Source organism: Megascapheus bottae, chromosome 17, assembly GCF_031878675.1.
Source record: "Megascapheus bottae isolate mThoBot1 chromosome 17, mThoBot2.hap1, whole genome shotgun sequence".
Classification (NCBI taxonomy): Eukaryota; Metazoa; Chordata; class Mammalia; order Rodentia; family Geomyidae; genus Megascapheus; species Megascapheus bottae.
In genome coordinates, this window is record NC_143525.1 from 33,080,361 (window position 1) to 33,101,383 (window position 21,023).

At 54.7% G+C, this 21,023-nt stretch overlaps 1 protein-coding gene across 6 annotated transcripts in view; it reads left to right on the forward strand.

Annotated features, from left to right (window-relative positions):
* Arhgap23 (Rho GTPase activating protein 23) overlaps window positions 1-21,023 on the forward strand; it is a 75,317-nt gene that overhangs the window by 19,091 nt on the left and 35,203 nt on the right. For 2 of the 6 annotated variants that reach the window (XM_090350722.1, XM_090350727.1), the window contains exons 2-11: window positions 6,110-6,270; window positions 8,705-8,748; window positions 9,959-10,054; window positions 10,521-10,599; window positions 10,675-10,759; window positions 13,546-14,710; window positions 16,479-16,634; window positions 16,858-16,969; window positions 17,118-17,175; window positions 19,192-19,335. In XM_090350722.1, the coding sequence (XP_090206848.1) occupies window positions 6,110-6,270; window positions 8,705-8,748; window positions 9,959-10,054; window positions 10,521-10,599; window positions 10,675-10,759; window positions 13,546-14,710; window positions 16,479-16,634; window positions 16,858-16,969; window positions 17,118-17,175; window positions 19,192-19,335 (2,100 nt within the window). Of the gene's footprint in view, window positions 1-6,109; window positions 6,272-8,704; window positions 8,749-9,958; window positions 10,055-10,520; window positions 10,600-10,674; window positions 10,760-12,462; window positions 12,527-13,545; window positions 14,711-16,478; window positions 16,635-16,857; window positions 16,970-17,117; window positions 17,176-19,191; window positions 19,336-21,023 lie in introns of those variants that run through there. The other 4 variants (XM_090350723.1, XM_090350726.1, XM_090350725.1 and 1 more) reach the window with 4 other exon arrangements.

Here is a 21,023-nt window from a genome sequence, read left to right on the forward strand (position 1 = left end):
GCCTCTAACCTTTCCTACCCCTCCTCTTTGGGGCCCAGGCCTCTGATGGCATACCAGGCTCTCTTGGTACCTGATGTGGTCTCTGTTGGTGGTGAAGACACTAGCTGAATCTGTCAGGACCCCCAACAGCTTCAGGAGCTGGGTGATAGTCCTGAAAGAATCGCAAGGGCTCTGGTGGCAGGTAGAGAAGGAGGGTGTCTATGTCTTCAAAAGGTTTCAGCTCCTGGCTTGGGGCCCTCCCTGCTCCTCCCAGCACTCTACCAGATGTGGTGATTGTATGGATCGAGTGCTGCAAAAGATCCGGGTGAGAGCTCAGAACCCTAGGTTCTGGTCGCAGCTTAAAAGCCATGATACCTTAAAGCAGACCACTGTTCTCTTTGAACCCATAGCCAACAACAACAACAAATGGAGGGGGTATTAAGAGCAATCTCTGGATACCCAGTGCTTAGGGTCCCTGTAAGAACTAGTGAAAGTACTTACAAGCATTCGGGGCTGTTATCTCTGGAGAAGGAAGACTGCATGGCCTTCCTTTGGGAGTCCACTCCTGTATTCCCAGGGACCCTCAGAAAGATAGGTTGAGTGGATTTTTGCAAGCTGGGCAAAGTAGAGGGGACTGGAAAGGATTGCTTATGGGGTAATTCCTGCCATGGGGGAGCGCGGGGGGGGGGGAGAGGAAGCTGGGCAGGTTGTGTGTTGGGGGAGGATCCTCTGGGCAGGAAGGCTTGGAATAGAATCTCAGCAACGCCTGGTATTTCCCAGCCTTCGGCCCCCTCCCCCACTGCCTCTGGGGCCCACCCCACATTCCTTTCCCAGAGGAAACAGGGGAGGGAACAGGCTCCCCAGGCCTTCAGAATCATCTGTTCAAGCTATGTACACCTCTGAGGCCCTCCTGGGCACACTCTTCCCAGTGGAGGCAGCAGAGTCAAGGGAGGGAGGACTGAAAGGGGCCTTACCTTCTCTGCCCGACCTTGCTGCCCATGCCAGGTTGGGAGTTCACGTTGGAGATGGCTGGTCCTTTTCAAGGTCTGAGACAGGAACCCCAGGCCACATCTCTACTTCCCTCCCTGCCGACCCCAGGATCCTCTGAAGCTTTGATCCCAGGCAGACTACCTGTTGACCCTGGACTTGAAGCCTGAGGAAAGGCAGTTAAGCAGCTAGGACTTACTCACTGCTTGCTGGGAGACATCCTAGCAGCCTCTGCCTTCCCCTCAGTGTTCCCCACTCCTTACTGAGCAAAACTTACCAATACTTCTAGCCAGCCATGAGGTCTATGAGGACTTTGGAGTTGGGATACCAAAGAGGGGCAAGGCAGGATTAGTCAGAGCCAGAGTTCTTGGTTTCGTAAGGACTGGAGGGGAGAGGGGACAGTGGAGGTACAGAGACCCAGCCCCCTGTCCCTGACTCAGCCGTGGCAGCCTTGCTCTTCCCGTGGGGCTTCCGCAGGGTGGGGGTGGGGGTCCAGCTCTTGGACAGGGGGCCCACAAGCAGCAAACAGGAAACAGGAGAACAAAACCGCTCCCTGGCTGACACAGGCTGCCTGGGCCTCACCCTGGCCCTCACCCTTCCTCCTCTCTCTCTTCCCTCCCTTGATCCTGCCCACCCCCAGGGCCCAGCCTCTTCCCCTGGATCTGGGGACAAGCTCCAAAGCTGGAGTGTGGGGCTGTGGCGTTTGGTGTCTCACTGCCACCACGATGAGCTGTTGGGCCTTAGTTTACCTCACTACAAACTTGGGCCATGGCTGTAGCAACAAGCACACTGTGAACAGTCAGTGGTTTAGGAGTGGGGCCATCACAAAGCTTGGAGCTGTTAGCTTGGCAGAGGCCCCCTCTGGGTGTATCTGTGTGGGTGGTCAGAGTAGGTACAGTAGTCTGTGCTGGTGGTGAGAGACCTGCAGGGGGTACCTGACATCACTCTGTGGGGAGTTTGTGGGTGTTTATAGGAATCTGTAGGGGTCTCTGGGTGCTTGAAAGTGTGTCTTTGGGAGATAGATGGGCTGTATATTCACAGGAGTGTGTGTGTGTGTGTGTGAGAGTGTGAGTGTGTGTGTGTGTGTGAGTGTGTGTGTGAGTGTGTGAGTGTGTGTGTGTGAGTGTGTGTGTGTGAGTGAGTGTGTGTGTGTGTGCAGGCGCGGGCCGGTGGGGAGGCCAGGCTCAGGGGCCGCCCCGGAGGGGGAGGCGTCTGCCCGATGCAACTGCCTGGGCTGTCCCCGTCCCAGTGCCTTCAGTGGGGCGGCGCAGGAGGCGCGGCGCTGCTCCCGCCGTCCTGCCTCCGTCTGCTCGAGCCGTTCGTCCCCTCGGGGCGCCTGGGCCCCGGGCCCGCGGCTCCGGGGGGCGGGCGGGGACCCTCGGGGTCCACCTGCTGCCGGTGGGGTCAAGGACGCCTCCCGCCGCGCGCCGAGCAGTGGCCCCGGGCCCCGGTGCGGGGCGCCTCGCTCCCGAAGCCAGGCCGGGGGCGCCCCGGGGCCGGGGCGGTGGTCGCGCCCGGAGGCCCCCGCCGGCTGCGGCGCTGGTGGGCAGTGCCGTGTGGCGCGTGGAGCGCGCGGGGACCGGGGGCTGGCGTTGGGAGCGCGCCGTTGGCGTGGACTGCAGCGCCCCGGAGCCACGCTGCGTCTGGTTGCCCTACCTCAGCCACAGCGACCGCTGGGCGCCCGGGCTGCACCGTGCCAGGGTGAGCCACACGGGACTGGTGGGGGTGCAGCAAGTGTCGGCCGGGGCTGGGGGCGCCCAGGTCACCAACTTCCTGAGACTTTCGAGCTCTGTGCGCCTGGCATCTCAGGACATTTGTCCTGGCATGGGGAGTGAACGCGGAGGCTGAGATGAGGGTGAGGGTGGCAGGGTTGGTGGCTTGGCACTTTCCTCCGGGTGCTGAAGAATAACTGCCACTCCCACCCCTCCCCAGTCTGGGTGGTGGCTCTCCTTGGGGTTCAGGCTTCTTGGTGTGGAGGGATGGAAGGGACTGCAGGAAGAGACCAGGCGTCTAGGAACCTTGAAGGGTTTAGACTGGCAGGAACAGGAGCCAGAGCTGGGCACCGATACCACTAACCTGAGCAGTGGGTACCACTGTACCCTTCCGGAATAGGACCTGGATTTAGGGGCCCACAAGGGCTTAGTGGGCAAAGGAGGCTAAGGTGGCAGAATGAGCTCTCAAAGGTAGTGAGTGATCTCGGGAGCCCCAGGGCTGGCTCTGATGTCCGGGATCTACCAGGCTGGTAGGCATGAGTCACTGGGCTCCATGCCCAGCTCAAATGCTGTACTCTCTGTAATGACCTCTTTATGCTCCTAGGGGGAGGAGCAGGACTCCTGGGTTCTAGTTTCTGGTATCCCCAACATGCAGTATACCCACTTCTGTCTACGGGCCTGTTCTCCTCTCACACCAGTTCCTAGTTGTGGCTGTCTCTTTCCTGGCTTGCCGGTGAGAATGCACATAGATCTGGCCCGGGAAAGTTTAATTAGCAGTGTTCCTGGTCCCTCCTGATCGTTTCCTTGTCTTTTCTTATATCAGAGAAAAGCAGAGCTTCCCAGTCTAATCACATTTCTGTTCTCTAGTTTTGTGCCTGTCACCTCCCTTTCCCTCCAGACAAGAATAAGACTCAGGGTTGTACCAGGTCAGAGGGGAGGAGAGAAAACCTACATGTATAACAGCCTGAAGGCCCCAGGTGAAGGCAGAGGAAGAACTTTGCACGGAGGGAATGGAAACAGCTGGGTAGTAGGAGATTACTGATGTTCTCCGGAGCCTAGTTTGAAGGGATAAGGGAAGAGAACCTGGAAGAAGGAACAAATGAAGGGAAGAGCAGAGATAAGGCAGGGGGCATAAGTAGATTTAGGAGGGGGTGGACCTGCTGAAGGAAGGCTGGCCCGCTGTCCTGGATTATTAGGTAGGTCTCCTCAGGGAGTGGCACCCCCAGATAGCTGGCAGCTCCAGGCAGGATATGGGGGGAGGGGGCGTGTGGGAACCTGTCCCAGCCACTTCTCAGCACTGGGGCAGCTGTGGCTTAAACCTTAATCCAGGACACCAAAACAATGAGCCCTGCAAACAGCCTCAGCTCAGAGCCCTGGTGTGTATGACAGGGGTGATGGGGGTGGGGTAGGGCAGGGGAGGCAGCCCACGCTAGAGAGGAGCAGGAGCTTCTACAGGAAGACCAGTGTGTTTGGGGAGGTAGGGCTGAGGGTGGGGGGAGTCCCTAGGTCCTCTTCTCTTCTTGATCAGTTCCTTGCCAGGTCAGCAGAGATAGGAAAGCCAGGGTATTTCAGACCTCAGCAGAATTTCCAGGGAATGTTCTCTGGGTTCCCTCGACCCCCATGGGATGTAGCTGTAAGTGGGAAGAGCAGAGGGACACCACTCGATTTCCAGCCTGATGCTGGAATCCCTGCTAAGGCTTCCCAGACTAGGAGCACTCCAGTTTTGGACCCTTCTAGGGATGCGAGCTTCCAACCTCATTGCTGTTTTTTTCCACCCTGTGTATGATGAGATCTCTCTTCCCTGGAGCTTCCCTTAGCCTCCCGGTGTCTTTCTCCTAGGTCTGTCCTCTAGTATTATTACCAGCAAGCCTGTTGCCTCTGTCCCGTTTTTCTTTCATCTTCTGGGATTTGGGGATCTAGCCTCTCCTCTAAGCATGTTCCACTGGAACTCATCCTCCTAGCCCATGCACAAACCCCTAGCAAAGGTCCTGGCTGGCTAGCTGGACTATGCTAGACGTGGACTTCTCAGCATCCATGCATTAGAATACTGGAGTCTTCCTGTTTCCTCCAGCCACTAGAATAATTTAGATTGATATGGCAGCTCCTTAGCCCAGATCTGGCAGGCTTCTTCCCCTGGTCCCTAGCCTTCTACCACTTGAGCCACAGCACAGCTTCCAGCATTTTTCTATGTATGTGGTCCTAAGGAATCAAACCTGGGTCTTCATGCATGTTAGGGAAGCACTCTACCACTAGGCCACACTCCTGGCCTCTGTGTACTTTTCTCTACAGCTGCAGGCTCAGGCTGAGCTGAGCAACCAGGCATGGTGACCTGTCCAGGGCTTGTGAGCTTGTGTGGGTTAGAAAGTGTCTGCCCCTTGATGGTTTGGATTAGAGGCATCAGTTCTCTCAGGCTGCCCCTGGGGGGTTGGAAGGTTTGTAGAGTCCTTAAGAGAAGGAGGCCTCCCAGATTTGCCTGTGGCCACCTCTCCCATTCCCCCCAGCACTCCAGAGATGCCTCCTGCCCTCCCCCACCTAATTGCTTTCCCTCCACTCCTATCTTCTCCTATCTCTTGCCCTTTTCTGCATAGCCTCTCTGACACTTTCCTGTCACCTGCCATTCTTGGTGTCTAAGAAGACCTAAAAGCAGACTTTTCTTAGGCACTGATTGTCTTCTTTTGCCTTCTGTGTGACCCCCTTAACCTTGTTTTCAGATATCCCTTGCCATGTCATCTAGAGAAATCTCAAGTTTTCCTGCAGGCAGGTGGGAGAGAGGGCAAAAGGTCCCCCACACTCCCTTTCCTGTGAACCATTTAGGCCTCTGGGCTGAGCTGGGCTCTGGGACCTCAGGAAGTCTTCTCAGTTATTTGTGTCTAGTCTGCTCCTTCATAGCTCTTGGTCTCAGGTGTGTTCCTACTGCTGTTCCTGAAGGATGTGTGTTCAAGTCTGTGTACAGATGTGTGTATGTGCACGTGTATGCCAGACTGGGTATGTGCAACTGTTTGCCATGTTAACATGTCTGTCTGCATAAGTGTGCATGTGTTTACTCATCCATGCACATGTTTGCATGTGTGCCTGTCTGTGGCATGTTCCATCTCGGTATGTGTGTGTACACATGTCTGTATCTGTCTATGGATGTGCTCAGTCAGCAAAACTCAGTGCCCAGTGCATAGTAGCTGTATAGTGAATATTGAATGAATGCCTGGCTTGCAGCAAGTTCTTCAAAGGATTCTGGAGGGGTCTGAAAGGAAAACAAGGAAAGAAAAAGCTGGTAGGCTGATAAGGATGGGGAGGAAGGAACTGGAAGTCCAGGGCAGATTAGGGTGCCTGGCTTTCTGGAGTCACAGACCCCTGGTAATCCCTTTCAGGTCCTGGCAGCAGGAATTGTGAGTGATGGTAACACAGCACTTACCCTATATCCCTGTATTCTGCAGCTGCCACTGGGCCCAAGAGATGGCTTCCCTCCTGGGCACCTCCTCCCCTGGCAGGGGCCAAGGACACTGCTGCTGCACAAAAGTCTCCAGGATGGCTTTGGTTTCACCCTGCGCCACTTCATCGTGTACCCACCTGAGTCGGCTGTGCACTGCAGCGTGAAGGTACACCCAGCTCACCTTCCTCAGTGGAGGAAGCTTGGTTTGGGGGGTAGGGGAAATGTAACTCCTTTTTGCTAGAACCTTCTCAGAGAAACAGTCCTTCCCAGGGCCCTGCCTGACTTTTGCCGCAGCCTAAAAGGAAGGCTTCAAGGAGGTGGAGCTAGTGGGGCTGGAACGTTGGGCCATGAGACCATAAACAAACCCCCTCACTATTCTGGAGGAGCAAAGTGATGGTTGGCTGAGGACAGTGGATCCAGAGGTGGGAACTCAGGAGGCCGTACACCACATTTGGTCTCTAGAAAGGGAACTCCCATCCTGGAAAAGAAAGATGGAGTTCCTGGGACTCCTTATTCCCTGGAGGCCTTTAAGCGGGGTCTGCCCTCCTGGCCCCTAGCCTGAGAGATCAGTGTGCTTCTGAGGCACTCCCAGCGTGCCCCATGCTTGTTATGCTGGCCACAGTTCTGTGTGCTGGAAAGAGCACCAGGATGGGGTAAAAGAGCCCTGGGCTGCCCTCCTTATACCACAGCTAACTCCCTGAGGACTGAGGACCCTTCCATCCCTTTCTGGTTCCCTTTCTGCTATAGCTTAAGGGAAGTTTTCAGCCTCATATGAACATCAAGTTCTCCAGTGTCAGGAAATCAGGGTTCCTCAGCCCAATCCAACATTGCAGGCTGAGGGTAGGGGTCCCCAAGGGAAGAGGAGGAGTATGGGAAGAAGATAGATGGTTGCTAGGGCTCCCTGTGAGGGCTATGCCCTCTCCTCCACATATCTTCTACAAAAGCTGATTTATATTGGAGTCAGTGAAGCCCCTCTTCCCTTCCCCCAGACTGTGATGATAACCCAAGGGACCCTGGCCCCACCCTACCAGAGAACCTGGATGTCCCATGTCACTGTGTCTGTGTGCTTGCGTGTCTCCTAAGCTGGGCTTGGACATGCACATGTGTATCTATATGTATGCAGGTTATCTGCAAATTTATGTCACATGTATATGTCACTACAGCTCTCCTGGATGTGTCTGAATCAGAGGCACCCACAATGACTGTTGTCATTGGCTGCAGCTGTGCTTAGAACCAAAGTGAGGGCTGATAGCATTGCCTGCCCCTGGATGCCCCAGGATATAGTCTCCTGAAACCCAGTCCTTCCACCTCTCCTTCCCCAGAATGCTCCTTCTCCCTGACCCCATCCATCTTCTCTCTGGGGACCCTGCCAAAGGAGATGGTTGCAGAAACTGCTTGCAATGGTCTAGGGTGGTGAGCTTTCTCTCCCATGGGCACTGGCAAAGTCTGGGGCAGGGCAAGTCAGGAGTGGTTCCATTCCAATTCCAAAACCTGCCCAGGATTGGGAGGGGCTCTTGGCCTAGAGGCAGGCAGAGGCCCAGTTCTGCAGCCTCGGAGCCTTCAGGGAACTGAGCCGTCCTAATGCATCTATCTGCCTCTGCCACCCGCTCTCCCTGCTGTCAGCTCCTATCAGGAGGCACACACCACACACAGAAGACAGGGCAGAGGGTCTGGGTTCCAGCAGCATCTGTCAGCTTTCCTTGCTCCACTCTGGTCTGACTAGGTTGGTAGTAAATCTTGGGATCCAGACTTTGGCTCTCTACCCCTGAGCTTTGGATAAGGCATGCTTATCCTCTGTAAAATGCATGTCCCTGTGGAGAGGGCTAGGCAAGATAACACTGAAGCTCTGAAATGCTGGGTCCTGCTGGCTTGGCTGTCTTTGACCACCTTCTGCCTCCTCTACTTCAGCAGAATGATCTCTAGAGCCTCCTACAAGGTCTTGTGGCTCTCTAAATCTAGCTACGAGGATCCTGACCCCTGACTGGTGTCTACTCTCTCCTTGGCTCCTCTCCTCCCAAACCTGACCTCTGTCACTTGTTGGTACTGATCTTTGGCTTCAGCTCAGAAGCATCAAGCCCTATGCACTTTTTTCTGCACAGAGCAGCTGACACCCCTCCCCCTCCCCAGAGTGCCTGCGCCAGCCAATCTCACACGTGCCTTACGGTCCCCTCCTCCAGGACTGCTAATCAGCCCTTCCTGTCCCCTTCTGAGATAGCACTGTGCACCCTTGTCTGACTGCTTATCTGTGTCTGCCTTAGTCTTCTGTGTGTGAGGAGAGTGTGGAACCTTCCCCTTTTCCTGGGAGCACCCCAAGGGAAGGAGGGGTGGGTCCCTGGTAGATTGGGGGTTCCAACGTGGCTGGTGATGCTAAAATGGTGGGATTGGCATGTGTGAGGGGTGGGGAACGCATGTTGATGGGGAATGTGGCCTGGGGTTCTGACAGTCCTGTCACTCCCTGCAGGCAGGCTGGAAGGAGATAAGGGGTGGTGGGAGTTTGGAGGGGCCTCGCAGGCCCTAGAGAGGTTGGAGTTGGGCCTCCCAAAGCTGTAGATGCTGCTGAGGGCAGGACCTGGAACCACACCCACCTTTCTGTTCTCCCGCAGGAGGAAGAGAATGGAGGCAGAGCCAGGGGCCCCGGAGGAGGTAAGGGTGGATGGGGGAGGTAAGGGTGGATGGAGCCGGCAGTGCCTCCAGGGGTTAGGGGGGCGTGGTGGTGGCTGCACACTCTGGCTTCCAGCTCTCCACTCAGCCCGACTTTCTGCTCCTGTCTTTCTTCCCTCTGTGTCCTGGTCTAGCTCACTCTGGGTTTTCCTCCTCCCTCTCTGTCCTCATGTTTATCTCCTTGAAGGCTCTGTTCCTTGCACAAATGGGTATCTCTTTGACACTTGTGGTCCATGGCCTCCCTCCAGTTTCTCTCTGCCCAAGGCTGCAGGGCTTGGGGAACAGTGGCGGGATGCTCTGAGGAAAGGTTCTCTGATGGATAAAGGTTCTCCTGATGGAAATAGGTGGGCCCTGAGGTCTTTTAAGATGCAAACTTAACTCCCCTGGCTGTCAGCTTTGCTATCCCAAGGGCCTGCTGGAGCACTTGAATCCGAACTCCTAAATGGGCAGCCTTCTTGCCCCTGACCTCTTGAGTCCCAGTACCACAAGCTGTGTTGCAGGTGGGGAGACCACTCTCTTGAGGACAGGAGAGATGTAGATAGTTGGGGTGTAATGGGATTCATGCCCCTCCCAGGGTGCTCGGGGCTGTTTGTGAAGCCCTTCCCCTACCTTGGACCTTGGAGAAGGGAGCATGTGGGGTTGTGAGGGTCCGGTGCCTCTGGGTCTGTGCTGCAGACATTTCTTTGGATGTGTGTGTCTCCCCTGCCTGGTGTCTTGAGGACTTGATATGGCCTCTTGGTCTTGTGGCTAGTGTCAGTGACTCTGTTTCCTCAGTAGACAGAGAGGGAAGGGACTGCGTATACATGTCCTATTTAGCTTGGTTTCTGGCACATTCATTGACATACTTCTTTCTGTGTCCAGGAAGGTAGTCTTTTTCCCAGGTATGGCCTCTTATCTGGCTCTGTGGTTCTGTTCCCTGTGCCCCAGTGTGGGTGTGTGGCTATGTGTGATTGTGTCTTTTGATAGTGTGATCATCCTGCATGAGAGAGAGAGAGAGACGGGGAGAGAGAGAGAGAGAGAGGGGGAGGGAGGGAGGGAGAGAGGGAGGGAGGGAGGGAGAGAGAGAGAGAGAGAGAGAGAGAGAGAGAGAGAGAGAGAGAGAGGGAGGGAGAGGGAGAGAGTATAGCTGGGTTGATGGGTGTGGCTGACCTTTCGCAGTAGCTACCCCAGCTAACCTGGCTGTCACCACCAGGACCCTCCCCCCGGCACCGTCTGGAGCCCATGGACACCATCTTTGTCAAGAATGTGAAAGAGGGTGGCCCTGCCCATAGGGCAGGGCTTCGCACAGGTGAGTTGTCCCAGTTACCTTGTTTACTGCACATATACCCCCCCATCCCTACCTTCAAGATAAGATGGAAAAAAATATAGATAGATAGATAGATAGATAGATAGATAGATAGATAGATTTAGTCAGTTGTGGGGTCTGAACTAGGGGTCTGGACCTGGATGTTGTCCTTGAGCTCTTTCATTCAACACTAGCACCCTACCACTTTGAGCCACAGCTCTACTTCTGGTTTTCTGGTGATTTATTGGAGTAAAGGGGCTCCCGGACTTTCCAGCCTGGGCTGGCTTTGAACCTGGATCTTAAGCTCTCAGCCTCCTGAGTAGCTAGGATTATAGGTGTGAGCCACCACGCCCAGCCTAGGATGGAATTCTTGAATCCTGGTGTCACTACTACCTGGCACAGGGATACCCATAGAAGCTGTAGACCCCCCCTTGGCCTCTCACATGTAGGCCCTGCCATCTGTCCCTAGGAGACCGGCTGGTGAAAGTGAATGGGGAAAGTGTCGTTGGGAAAACCTACTCGCAGGTCATAGCTCTCATCCAGAACAGGTGAGCTCCCCCTGCCTCCCTCCTCCTCCCAGAGCTTCCAGTCCACCCCACACCCTTGATCCTGGGTCCCCTCAGCCTGGCTCAACCTTCTTCCTGTATTTGCAGTGATGACACACTGGAACTCTCCATCATGCCCAAGGACGAGGACATCCTCCAGTTGGTGAGTTCAGCCTTGCACCCAGGCGTAGCAGAAGCCCCTCTCTCCTGCATGGGCCTTTGTGGGGGACAGAGAAGGAAGCACAGAACTGATATTGCCCAACATGGGCTGCCAGGCCCATCCCTGGGCTGGGGCTGATGGTTGCTTCATTCAGGGCTGTTCTGCGCTCTGTGCTTCGGCAGGCAGGATTCCTGCCAGGAGATCTGGAAGGAGAGTGGCCCAGCGGGCCCTGCCAGACTGGCATGTTCTTGTTGCTTTTGTGAAAAATGTCTGCTTCCTGTACCCCCCCAACTCATCTTTGACCTTAAGGACTGTCTCTGGAGGTGCATACATGCATACACATCAAATATGTTATCCTTCCCCCCCTCCACCCCCGCAGGCCCTTCTGCACTCCACTTCCTGGAGGCTACTCAGTAAAACACCAGATACCCAACCCATAGAACTCCCTTCACATGGTACACCACTCACCACAGTGTGCCATATCATGTGTACCACATCAGACCTAAGCTATAAGACAGGTGACCTCCTCAGTACCACCATAGTCTCTCCTCAGAATGCCACTGCACGCTACCAAATCCCTGCCCTCAAACAGCACGACGGCATAGCCTGCTCACCAGCAGCAACATTTCCCCCAGTGCCCACCCCAAAATCTATCACAACTCCATACCACTGGGACACAAACACCCATTGATGTGCCCCCACCCCACTCCCGTCCCAAACACTGGAGTGTGCTCCGGCCCAGCTCAGGCCCCGTTTCAGCAAGGTCGTCACAGGATCTGGTTTATACACCAACCCCAGCTCACTTAGGTGGACCATGGAATGTGTAGATCAAGAACATAACCCACAGAGGCTATCTGAGGCACCCCCAGAGCCCTGTGCCAGAGCTCAGGCCACTTCCCTGCTCACTACCCATTTCCCTGGCCTCATTGGCTCCCAGCCAGATGTCAGCTTGCTTGGCCCTGAGGTCACTGTCCAGCCAGGGACGGCTGAGGGCCAAGCCCCAGAGGCCTGGGAGCTGCCGTGCTGGCTTAGGCCCTGGATGTTCTCTCCTAATCACTGGAATCATGGGCCACACTTGGCACCGTGCCCCTCTGGGAACCTCCATCCCCAACCTCAATTGTCCCCTTGCTCTTCCTGGGAATAGGAAGGGAAAAAAGGGGACTTAGAGAAGTGGGTAGCTCATCTCAAACCTCAACGGCTCTGAGTGTACACCTCCCCTGTGGAGAAACCAGTTATGAGGGGGAGACAGGGTGGAGCCCAGAGTCCCCGCCCTTGTCCCCCTTTCCCTAGCTTTTTCCAGCTGATAGGGACAAGAAGGCAGAAAAGGCAGTCACTTTGAGTTCTGTTGCCCAGCCAGAGTGGATGGGCAGCCCCAGATGTCAGCATCTGGGGGCCTCTAAAACCCTCCACTCCCCATCTCTGAGCAGCCAGAGGGTGGGGCCCAGGCATTCCTGTGGTTGGGAGCCAAAGCTGGAGGCCAATCGGATGGCAGTAGCTGCTGACGCCACCACCGACGCAGTGAGGCCTCTCCACACCCATCCTCCCTCCTCCTCCCGCCAGCCAGCCTAGAGAGGGGGCGAGGGGGAGTCGCAGGGAGGACCTCGTGAGGGACCCAAGGCCAGCCGGGGCGACGCCGTGGGAGGGGCAAGCCCAGACTGGGAGGGGGGCAGCCGGTCAGTTGGAGGTGGGGGCTTGGAGGTGGGAGGGATGGTGCCGCCGCCACCGTGATTCAGGGAGCTCCAGGAGCCAGCAGGATGGCAGGAGGGAGAGGTATGTGTGTCCCGGCCCCAGCGGCCGGCCTGCCTGTATCTGTGTGCCCTGCTGGAGGGGCTGAGTATGGGGGTGTGGTTAGCTCATCACATGATGTTTGTGCCTGGGGCTGGAGGAGTAGTTATTTGTGTGTGTGTCTCATTGTGTTTGCTCTGTGTGTGTGTGTGTGTGTGTGTGTGTGTGTGTGTGTCTTCCTTCGTCAGGTCAGTATGTATCTTCCGTGGCTCCAGTGGTGTGGTGTATGTGTGTATTTGGGCTCCTCCTTCCTCCGCCCTTTGATAATTTACCCTGAAACAGTGTCTCCCCTTCTCCTCCCCACCCTATAGCTCATCCAGTGCCCAGCTGGGCCAGGCCACAGGCCGCTGTCCCTAGGGGCTGCCTCCTTTTTTGGCTGGGCTTGGCACAGGCCCTGTCACTCCTCAGCAATGCAGCGTCAGCCTCAGCAGCCAGTGCCAAATTCCAGGCCCAAGGGTGGCAGAAGGTGGCCAAGGCCCCTCAGCCGTCTTGCTCCTCCTCCAAGTTGGCCTCTCAAGATTCAGGGCTGGCTACTTCCTCTCCCCTCCATTCAGAAGCCAGGCTACAGCTCCCCATCCCAGCCTCTCTCTCCCAGCTTCTGCCCAGTCCCAGCCCACCCCATCCTGGACACGCCCCTCGACTGCCTTTCTTCCCTGTCCTCTGCCACCTAGCCTGGGCTCTGCAGGAGTTTTCTAGCTCTACTCCAGGGCTGCGGGCATCTTTGGACTTCAGAGACCAGGGATACAGCATAGGCCAGGATTAGGGGAGGACCCCAGGAAACATATAGAAATGTTTGTGGCTAAAGCCACCCTCCAGCCACCCCAAGTCTTGAGCCTGTGTGTGGGTATGTAAAGCTGCTTCTTTGTCTTCCCCTGGACTCTCTGGAACCTACCCTGCCACTCTCCACTGCTAGGACCTGCCCGTTTAGTCCTAGGGGTGTCTGAATAGCTTTGCCCCACGGTTTCTGCTGGGCTCTGCTCACTTCCCTCTGTGTCTCCGGCCAGGCTTACTCCCAGGATGCCTACCTGAAGGGGAACGAGCCATATTCTGGAGAGGCACACAGCATCCCAGAGCCACCCCCACTCTGCTATCCCCGAAAGACTTACGCACCACCAGCCCGGGTCTCCGCCTGGGCCACTATGGTGCCTGAGCCCGTCTCAGCTCTGCCCAGTGACCCTCGGAGTCCTGCTACCTGGAGTGACCCAGGACCCCGTGTCCTACCTGCTACCCGTGCCCATCTGGACAACTCTTCCTTGGGGATGAGCCACTCCCGCCCCAGCCCTGGTGCCTTCCCCCACCTCTCCTCTGAGCCGCGGACCCCCCGTGCCTTCCCAGAGCCTGGCAGCCGGGTGCTCCCCAGCAGACTGGAGTGCCAGCAGGCCTTGTCACACTGGCTGTCCAACCAGGTACCCCGCAGGTTGGGGGAAAGACGGTGCCCAGCCATGCCACCCCGGGCCCGCAGTGCCTCCCAGGACCGGCTAGAGGATGTAACTGCCCACCATCCATGGCCCTGCTCCACCTCCCAGGATGCCTTGAGCCAGCTAGGTCAGGAGGGCTGGCACCGAGCTCGCTCAGACGATTACCTGAGCCGGGCAACCCGCTCTGCCGAAGCACTGGGGCCAGGAACACTGGTGTCACCTCGCCTTGAGCGCTGTGGCTGGGCTTCTCAGCGTCCATCTGCACGCACCTCTGCCTGTCCACCTCGGGACCTGCCTGGATCCCAGGCCCCAGCCCCAAGTGGCCTACAGGGCTTGGATGACATTGGTTATATCGGGTACCGGAGCTACAGCCCATCATTCCAGCGACGGACTGGCCTCCTGCACGCACTGTCTTTCCGGGACTCTCCCTTTGGGGGGCTACCCACCTTCAACTTGGCTCAGTCCCCTGCATCATTCCCACCAGAGGCCTCCGAACCATCCAGAGTTGTCAGGCCCGAACCCAGCACCCAGGCCACGGAACCTCCTGGCGAGGACCGCCGCGATGAGGTGGTCCTGAGGCAGAAGCCACCAACTGGCCGCAAGGTTCAGCTGACCCCGGCAAGACAGATGAACCTAGGCTTTAGTGATGAATCCTCAGAGCCAGAGGCCAGTGGGCGAGGAGAACGCCTGGGCAAGAAGGTGGCTCCTTTGACCAATACCGAAGACTCTCTGGCTTCCATTCCCTTCATTGGTGAGTAATGGCACAGGTGGTTGTCTTGGGAGACTGGTTGTGCCCTGTTATCCCACCCATCTGCCCACCATGCACATGATTCTGGGCTGGATGCTGACAGAGTCATCTTGTTTCTCTGTCTGTCAGCCTGCTCACCCATCCATCCATCCACGCATTCTTCTGTCATCTTTTCTAAGTCATTCATCTGTTGAGCTATCGTTCTATCAGTTTTCTTTCCTCCCTCCTCCTGCTCCTGCTCCTCCTCCTCTTCCTCTTCCTCCTCCTCCTCCTTTTGTGTGTGTGTGTGTGTGTGTGTGTGTGTGTGTGTGTTGGTCCTGGGGCTTGAACTTAGGGCCTGGGTGCTGTTCCTGAGCTTATTTTGCTCGAGGCTAACACTTTACCACTTGAGCCATTGAGCCACAGCTTTCTGGCTTTTTTTTAAAGTTAGTTTGGAGATAAAAGCCTCACAGACTTTCTTGCCTGGGCTGGCTTTGAACTGTGATCCTCAGATCCCAGTTTCCTGAGTATTTAGAATTACAGGCATGAACTCCTGGCACCCGCCTTTCTTCCCTCCTTTAGTTCATTCATCCATTTGTTCCTTCCTTCCATTCATTCATTCATTCACCACTCTTTTATTCTTTCTTCCATTCTTTCTTCTCTCCTTCCTTTGTGTTTTTTTTTCCCCCTCTTTGTTCTTTCCATCTTCTCTCCATATTTTCCAAGAAATATTCTTGTCGACAGGCTGACTGGGCAGTCCAGGGGGATAGTAAGACAGAATAAGCTGATGGTGTGGGAGTGGTACAGGGAGTTCCAGGACAGAGAAGGATTGTGTGGTTCCAATTGGGCGTGGCAGCCATGGAGAGAATCTTGGGAAAAGGACGTTTTGGCTGAGAGTTGGGGGATGAGAAGGTTGTAGGGGAAGAATGTTCAGGGAGGGCCTGGACTATGCAAAGACCTTGCAGTGGGAGATGCAGGATGCTCTTCCAAGTCGCCAGGGCCCTTTCTGTCTACAGTGGCCACAAGTTGCTAGGACCTTGAACTTTGCTTTAAGAGTAGAGGGGGCTGTAAGGAAAGTCCATAGGTTGGATGGTGAATAAAGAGGAGACAAGGAGGCAGAGAGGCCAGGATGATTCTGTTTTCTGGCCTCATTAGAGAGCAGTGTCTCATCCCACTATGGGGGGATCAAGAGGAGGAAAAGTAAGTTTAGGGCTTAGTAGATATGAGGCAGCCATCTATGAGGGAAGAAACTGAGTTGGGTCTAGAGGGGCTCAGGAGAAAGGGATGCTAGATAATTGCACTGGGAACAGGTCCAGAGAAGATAGCTGCATTTGATCAACATAAGACGTGAGGAAGAAGTCTGTCAAGGGTAGAGAGACATTGACTGTAGCTTTCAGTCTAAGGAGGCACATCCTGCTTTAGACGTCCTTAGACTGGGGTGTTGTCTGACATTCCCTATCTGAGAGGGAGCTGCAGCCCCTACCCATGGAAGTGAAAGTCCCCAGCCGAGGGGGAAGACTACCTTTACCCTCCCAAACTGATGGGAGAATGTTGGCTCTGCCTCAAGAGCCCACTTTAAGGAGTGTGGCTCAGACCCATTCCTGGGTCCCCTCGCTGTAAGCGGGGGGGTTCTCTCCATGCTCCCTCATCTGGTGGGTACGTTGCTCTGGGCAGTGTGTGTGTTTCCAGCAGGACTTGCGCCTCAGGGCGCAAGGCCCAAGGGCTGACAGCTGGGGCAGGCCCGGCAGGGTGGCCTCCAGCCATCTTTACACCTCCCCTCGTCTGCTCCCAGATGAACCCACGAGCCCCAGCATCGACCTCCAGGCCAAACACGTCCCTGCCTCCGCAGTAGTCTCCAGTGCCATGAACTCCGCCCCTGTCCTGGGCACCAGCCCGTCCTCTCCAACCTTCACCTTCGCCCTTGGCCGCCATTACTCACAGGACTGCAGTGAGTGTCTCCCTGCCCCCCCCCCCATTCCTTCACTGTTTTGTTCCCTGGGGATCTCTATGGGGCTTTCCACTGGCCATCATCTGTTTTCTTCCAACTGGGTTTTGCTCCTCTGGGGCTTATGGAGAGAATCCCCTTGTTGCCCTGCCCAGAAGGGGAGGCTCCAGGCAGCCCGGACCTCCAATGCCACAGCTCCTGAGGCCTGCTGTGGGTGGCTTTGCAGGTAGCATCAAGACCGGTCGCCGCTCCTCCTACCTACTGGCCATAACCACAGAGCGTTCCAAGTCCTGTGATGACGGACTCAACACTTTCCGGGATGAAGGCCGGGTGCTTCGGTGAGGCCCTGTGTGAATGTGAGGTGGGGCGGCCTCCGCCATCTGGGCCAGCTGCTCCCTAGGCTGGCTTTGGCATTGGGTGGGTGACCAGAGAGTGAGGGTCTCACTGTGCTTCCCACAGCCCTCACCTTCAGCCCTTCCTCCCCAGGCGCCTGCCAAACCGCGTCCCCAGCCTGCGGATACTTCGAAGCTTCTTCACAGATGGGGTAAGCACAAGGGTGTACCTGCGCATGTGCAGGATGGGGGCAGGGAGGGCTGGGATCACAGCCGTGGGTGAGCTCCTGGGACCCCACCATGGGTGGCTCCCCCACCTCCCATCAGCCTCCTGACCCACCTTGCTTCTGAAGGCTCCATCTGCACCTTCCACCTGAGGACACTGAACCTGTCCCTCCCCTCATCTAGAAACCCCTTTCTAGAGGCCCCACCCTCAAATCACGTGGCTCACCTTTTTGCTTTTGGGTGCCAATACTGGGACTTGAACTCGGGGCCTCATACTATTACTAGACTAATTTACTCAAGGCTGGCATTCCACCACTTGAGCTTCTGATTTTTGGTAGTTCATTGGGGATAAGAGTTGTGAGATCCTCACGGTCTCAGCCTCCTCCTGAGCATCTAGAATGACAGGTGTGAGTCACCAGCACTCTGTGGGACATTTTAGGCCTGCTTTTTTTGTTTTTGTGTGGGGGTCATGGCTTGAGCTCAGAGTCTGCGCACTGTCCCAGAGCTCAGGCCCCTACCCCTGGGCCTGGGCATTGTACCTAAGCTCCTCAGCTCAAGGCTACTGCCCAGCCCTGCAGCCACAGCCCCACTTCCCATTTTCTAGTGATTAATTGGAGATAAGACTTGCAAGGTCTTTTGTGCCCTGGCTGGCTTTGAACTGTGATCTTCAGATCTCAGCCTCTTGAGTGGCTAAGATTATAGGTGTGAGCTACCACACCCAGCTATTAGGCCTGTTTTGCAACTTGTAGCTCCACCCAATGCTTTATTTCTCCCTTTGCTACTTTGTTTTGCTTGCCCACTGGCTCCCCAGCTAAAGGACAAATACATAGGCTTTCCTCTGTTTAGTTCCCTGCTAGAGCCCTGGTATCCTGCCCTGGCGGCAGGACCTCAGCAGTGGGCAAAGGATCTGAGTGTCTATGGCCTTTGCACACTCTCTCCCTCCCTCCCTCCCTCCCTCTCTCCCCCTCCCTTTTCCTTGTGGTACTGGGGATGGCACTAAAAGCTTTACACATGCTAGGTAAGCTCTCTATCACTGAGATGCACTCTATACCCCACAGCTCGTGTGTGTGTGTGTGTGTGTGTGTGTGTGTGTGTGTGTGTGTGTGTGTGTATACGCCAGTACCTAAAACTTGAACTCAAGGCCATATGCTCTTTGCTTGACTTTTTCTCTCATTGCTGGTGTTCTAACACTTAATCCATGCTTCCCCTTGCAGCTTTTTACTGGTTAATGAGAAAAACCATCTCACAGATATATCTGCCCTGGATGGCTTTCAATTGTGATCCTCACATCTCAGACTCCTGAGTGGTGGCTCAGATTTAGAGGCGTGAACATCAACCCCAACCCAGGCCTGTTTTTTTTTTAGGTCTGAGACTTGAGGACTAAGGACTTGAACTCCTCATTGGCTAGTGCTTGACCAATTGAGCCACGCCTGGAATCCCTCTTTTGAATTATTCATGGACTGCAAAAGACATCTTGATTTAAACTCTGCATATCTTGAGTTTTAACACATCCAAGATCTTGGCTTGTTTGTCACTTCCTCAGCTTACTTAACTCTCCCTGGCTGCATCCTCTCAGTGGCAGCGTCTCATTGACTCTGTCACTTCCTTTGTGGTGCTCTGGACCACACAACTCCCTGCTGCATTCACAGTCTCTGTTGTTGTTCCCACTTCCCCTATTTATTTAACTCCTTATTGACACAATTGTTTCCTTCATTCCTTTCAGGCTATAAAGTTAAAGGAGGTTCCAGATTGGCTTTTCTAGCGTGGTGAGGCCTCTGGTCTGCTGGCCCTTCCTTCTTTTTGGCTTCTCCATTACATCTTATGACCTTATCACAAATGGCCCAGAGACTCACAGCACAAGCAAGGCCCATGAGGTCACACAGCGCATGGGAGTGTGGCACAGACACAGGCCGGGACTGTGAGGCTGCCAGTGGTTCATGGGGTTCCTGCGATGCTGGTTTTGTGGGAGCCACCCTAAATTGCCCTCTGCTGTCTCCCTACAGTCTCTGGATAGCTGGGGCACCTCCGAAGATGCTGAAGCCCCCTCCAAGCGACACTCCACCTCCGACCTGTCCGATGCGACCTTCAGTGATACTAGGAGAGAAGGCTGGTTGTATTATAAACAGATCCTCACCAAGAAGGGGAAGGTAAGGTGGGCCAGGAATGAGGTGGGGGTGGAGGGAAGCTGGCTTTGGCAGAACTCTCCAGCAACTTGTACACTTACTCTGTAACCTGTGAAGCAACAAAGAACCTGCTTAGCCTGGAGCTTAGCCTGGAGCATGGATAGAGATTAGACTGGGTAGAACTTCGAAGGAAAGGAGGAATTGAAGAACTCACAGAAAGGTTTACAAGAGAGGTGGTCTTTGCTGTGGAGATGGTGGGGTCTGATTAAGTGGTCTTTGGAATCCTGACAAACCATTGCACAGTGATGGCCTCTCTGAAAATGGCCACTGGATTAAGGCAGTCACAGGAGCTGAGGCCAGCGAGAGAGCAGAGGCCAGTCTCCATCCTAAAGGCATTTGAAACCCTTGGGGTCCTTTTAGAGCACTAGCACTTCTGGGCTTAGAAAGAAGCCCAGATAGATAAGGTACTGGGTCTCACACCTGTAACCTTAGCTACTCAGGAGGTTGCTTTGAACCAGCAGCTCAGGCAGAAAAGTCCATGAGACTCTTATCTTGAATCAGCCAGCAAAAAGCTAGGCTGCAGATGTTGCTGAATTAGTAGAAAGTGAGCTCTGAACAAAATAGCCAAAGAAGAGCTCAGAGCCCTGAGTTCAAGACAACAACAATGACTACAACAACAACAAAACCTCAAAAACTGGTTATAAACTACTACAGAGGCCTGGTATCGTGAAATATGCTTGTCATTGCAGCCACTTGGAAGGCAGAGATAGGAGGCTTATATTCAGGCTAGTAGGTAAAAAGAGACCAAAAGAACTGGGTGTATGGCTCAGGTAGTAGAGTACTTCCCTAGAAAGCTCCAGACCCTGAGTTCTATCCCCAGTACCACAGAAAGAAAGAAAGAAAGAAAGAAAGAAAGAAAGAAAGAAAGAAAGAAAGAAAGAAAGAAAGAAAGGAAAGAAAGGAAGAAAGAAAGAAAGGAAGGAAGGGAGGGGGAGGGAAAAGAAAGGGATGAAAGACATGGGAGGGAGAGCAAGCAGGACCCCTAAAATAAGATGGGGAGTAGGGCGTGAACCTCAGGCAGCCGTTCCTCTACGTTCCTCTGCCGTCTTCTGTTTATCTCTAAGTCATCCAGACAAAGCCAGCAGGAAAACCTAGGTTTGACTTTTTTTTTTTTTTTTTTTTTTTGCCAGCCTGGGGCTTGAACTCAGGGCCTGAGCACTGTCCTTGAACACTTTTTGCTCAAGGCTAGCCCTCTGCCACTTGAGCCCCAGCACCACTTCTGGCTTTTTGTGTGTATGTGGTACTGAGGAATTGAACCCAGGGCTTCATGCATGCTAGGCAAGCAATGTACCACTAGGCTTCGCTCCTGGCCCTAGGTTTGACTTTTGAGGGCATGTCATATTCTTGCTCTGAGCACCTGGAACTTAACGAACGATCTGTAAGTGGGGCTGACAAGAATCCCTATTCCTCAACCTGTTGCTGGAGATGAAAAGAAATGATCGAGCTGGTGGCTTATAATCCTAGTTATTCAGGAGGCTGAAAGATGAAGAGTTTGAACACAGGAAAGTCCTTGAGACTATCTCTTAACTACAAGAGCAACAACAACAACAAAAATATATCCAGAAGTGGAGCTGTGTCTTAATTGATAGCACTAGCCTTGAACAAAAATGCTGAGGGACAGCATCTAGGCCCTGAGTTCAAGTCCCAGGACT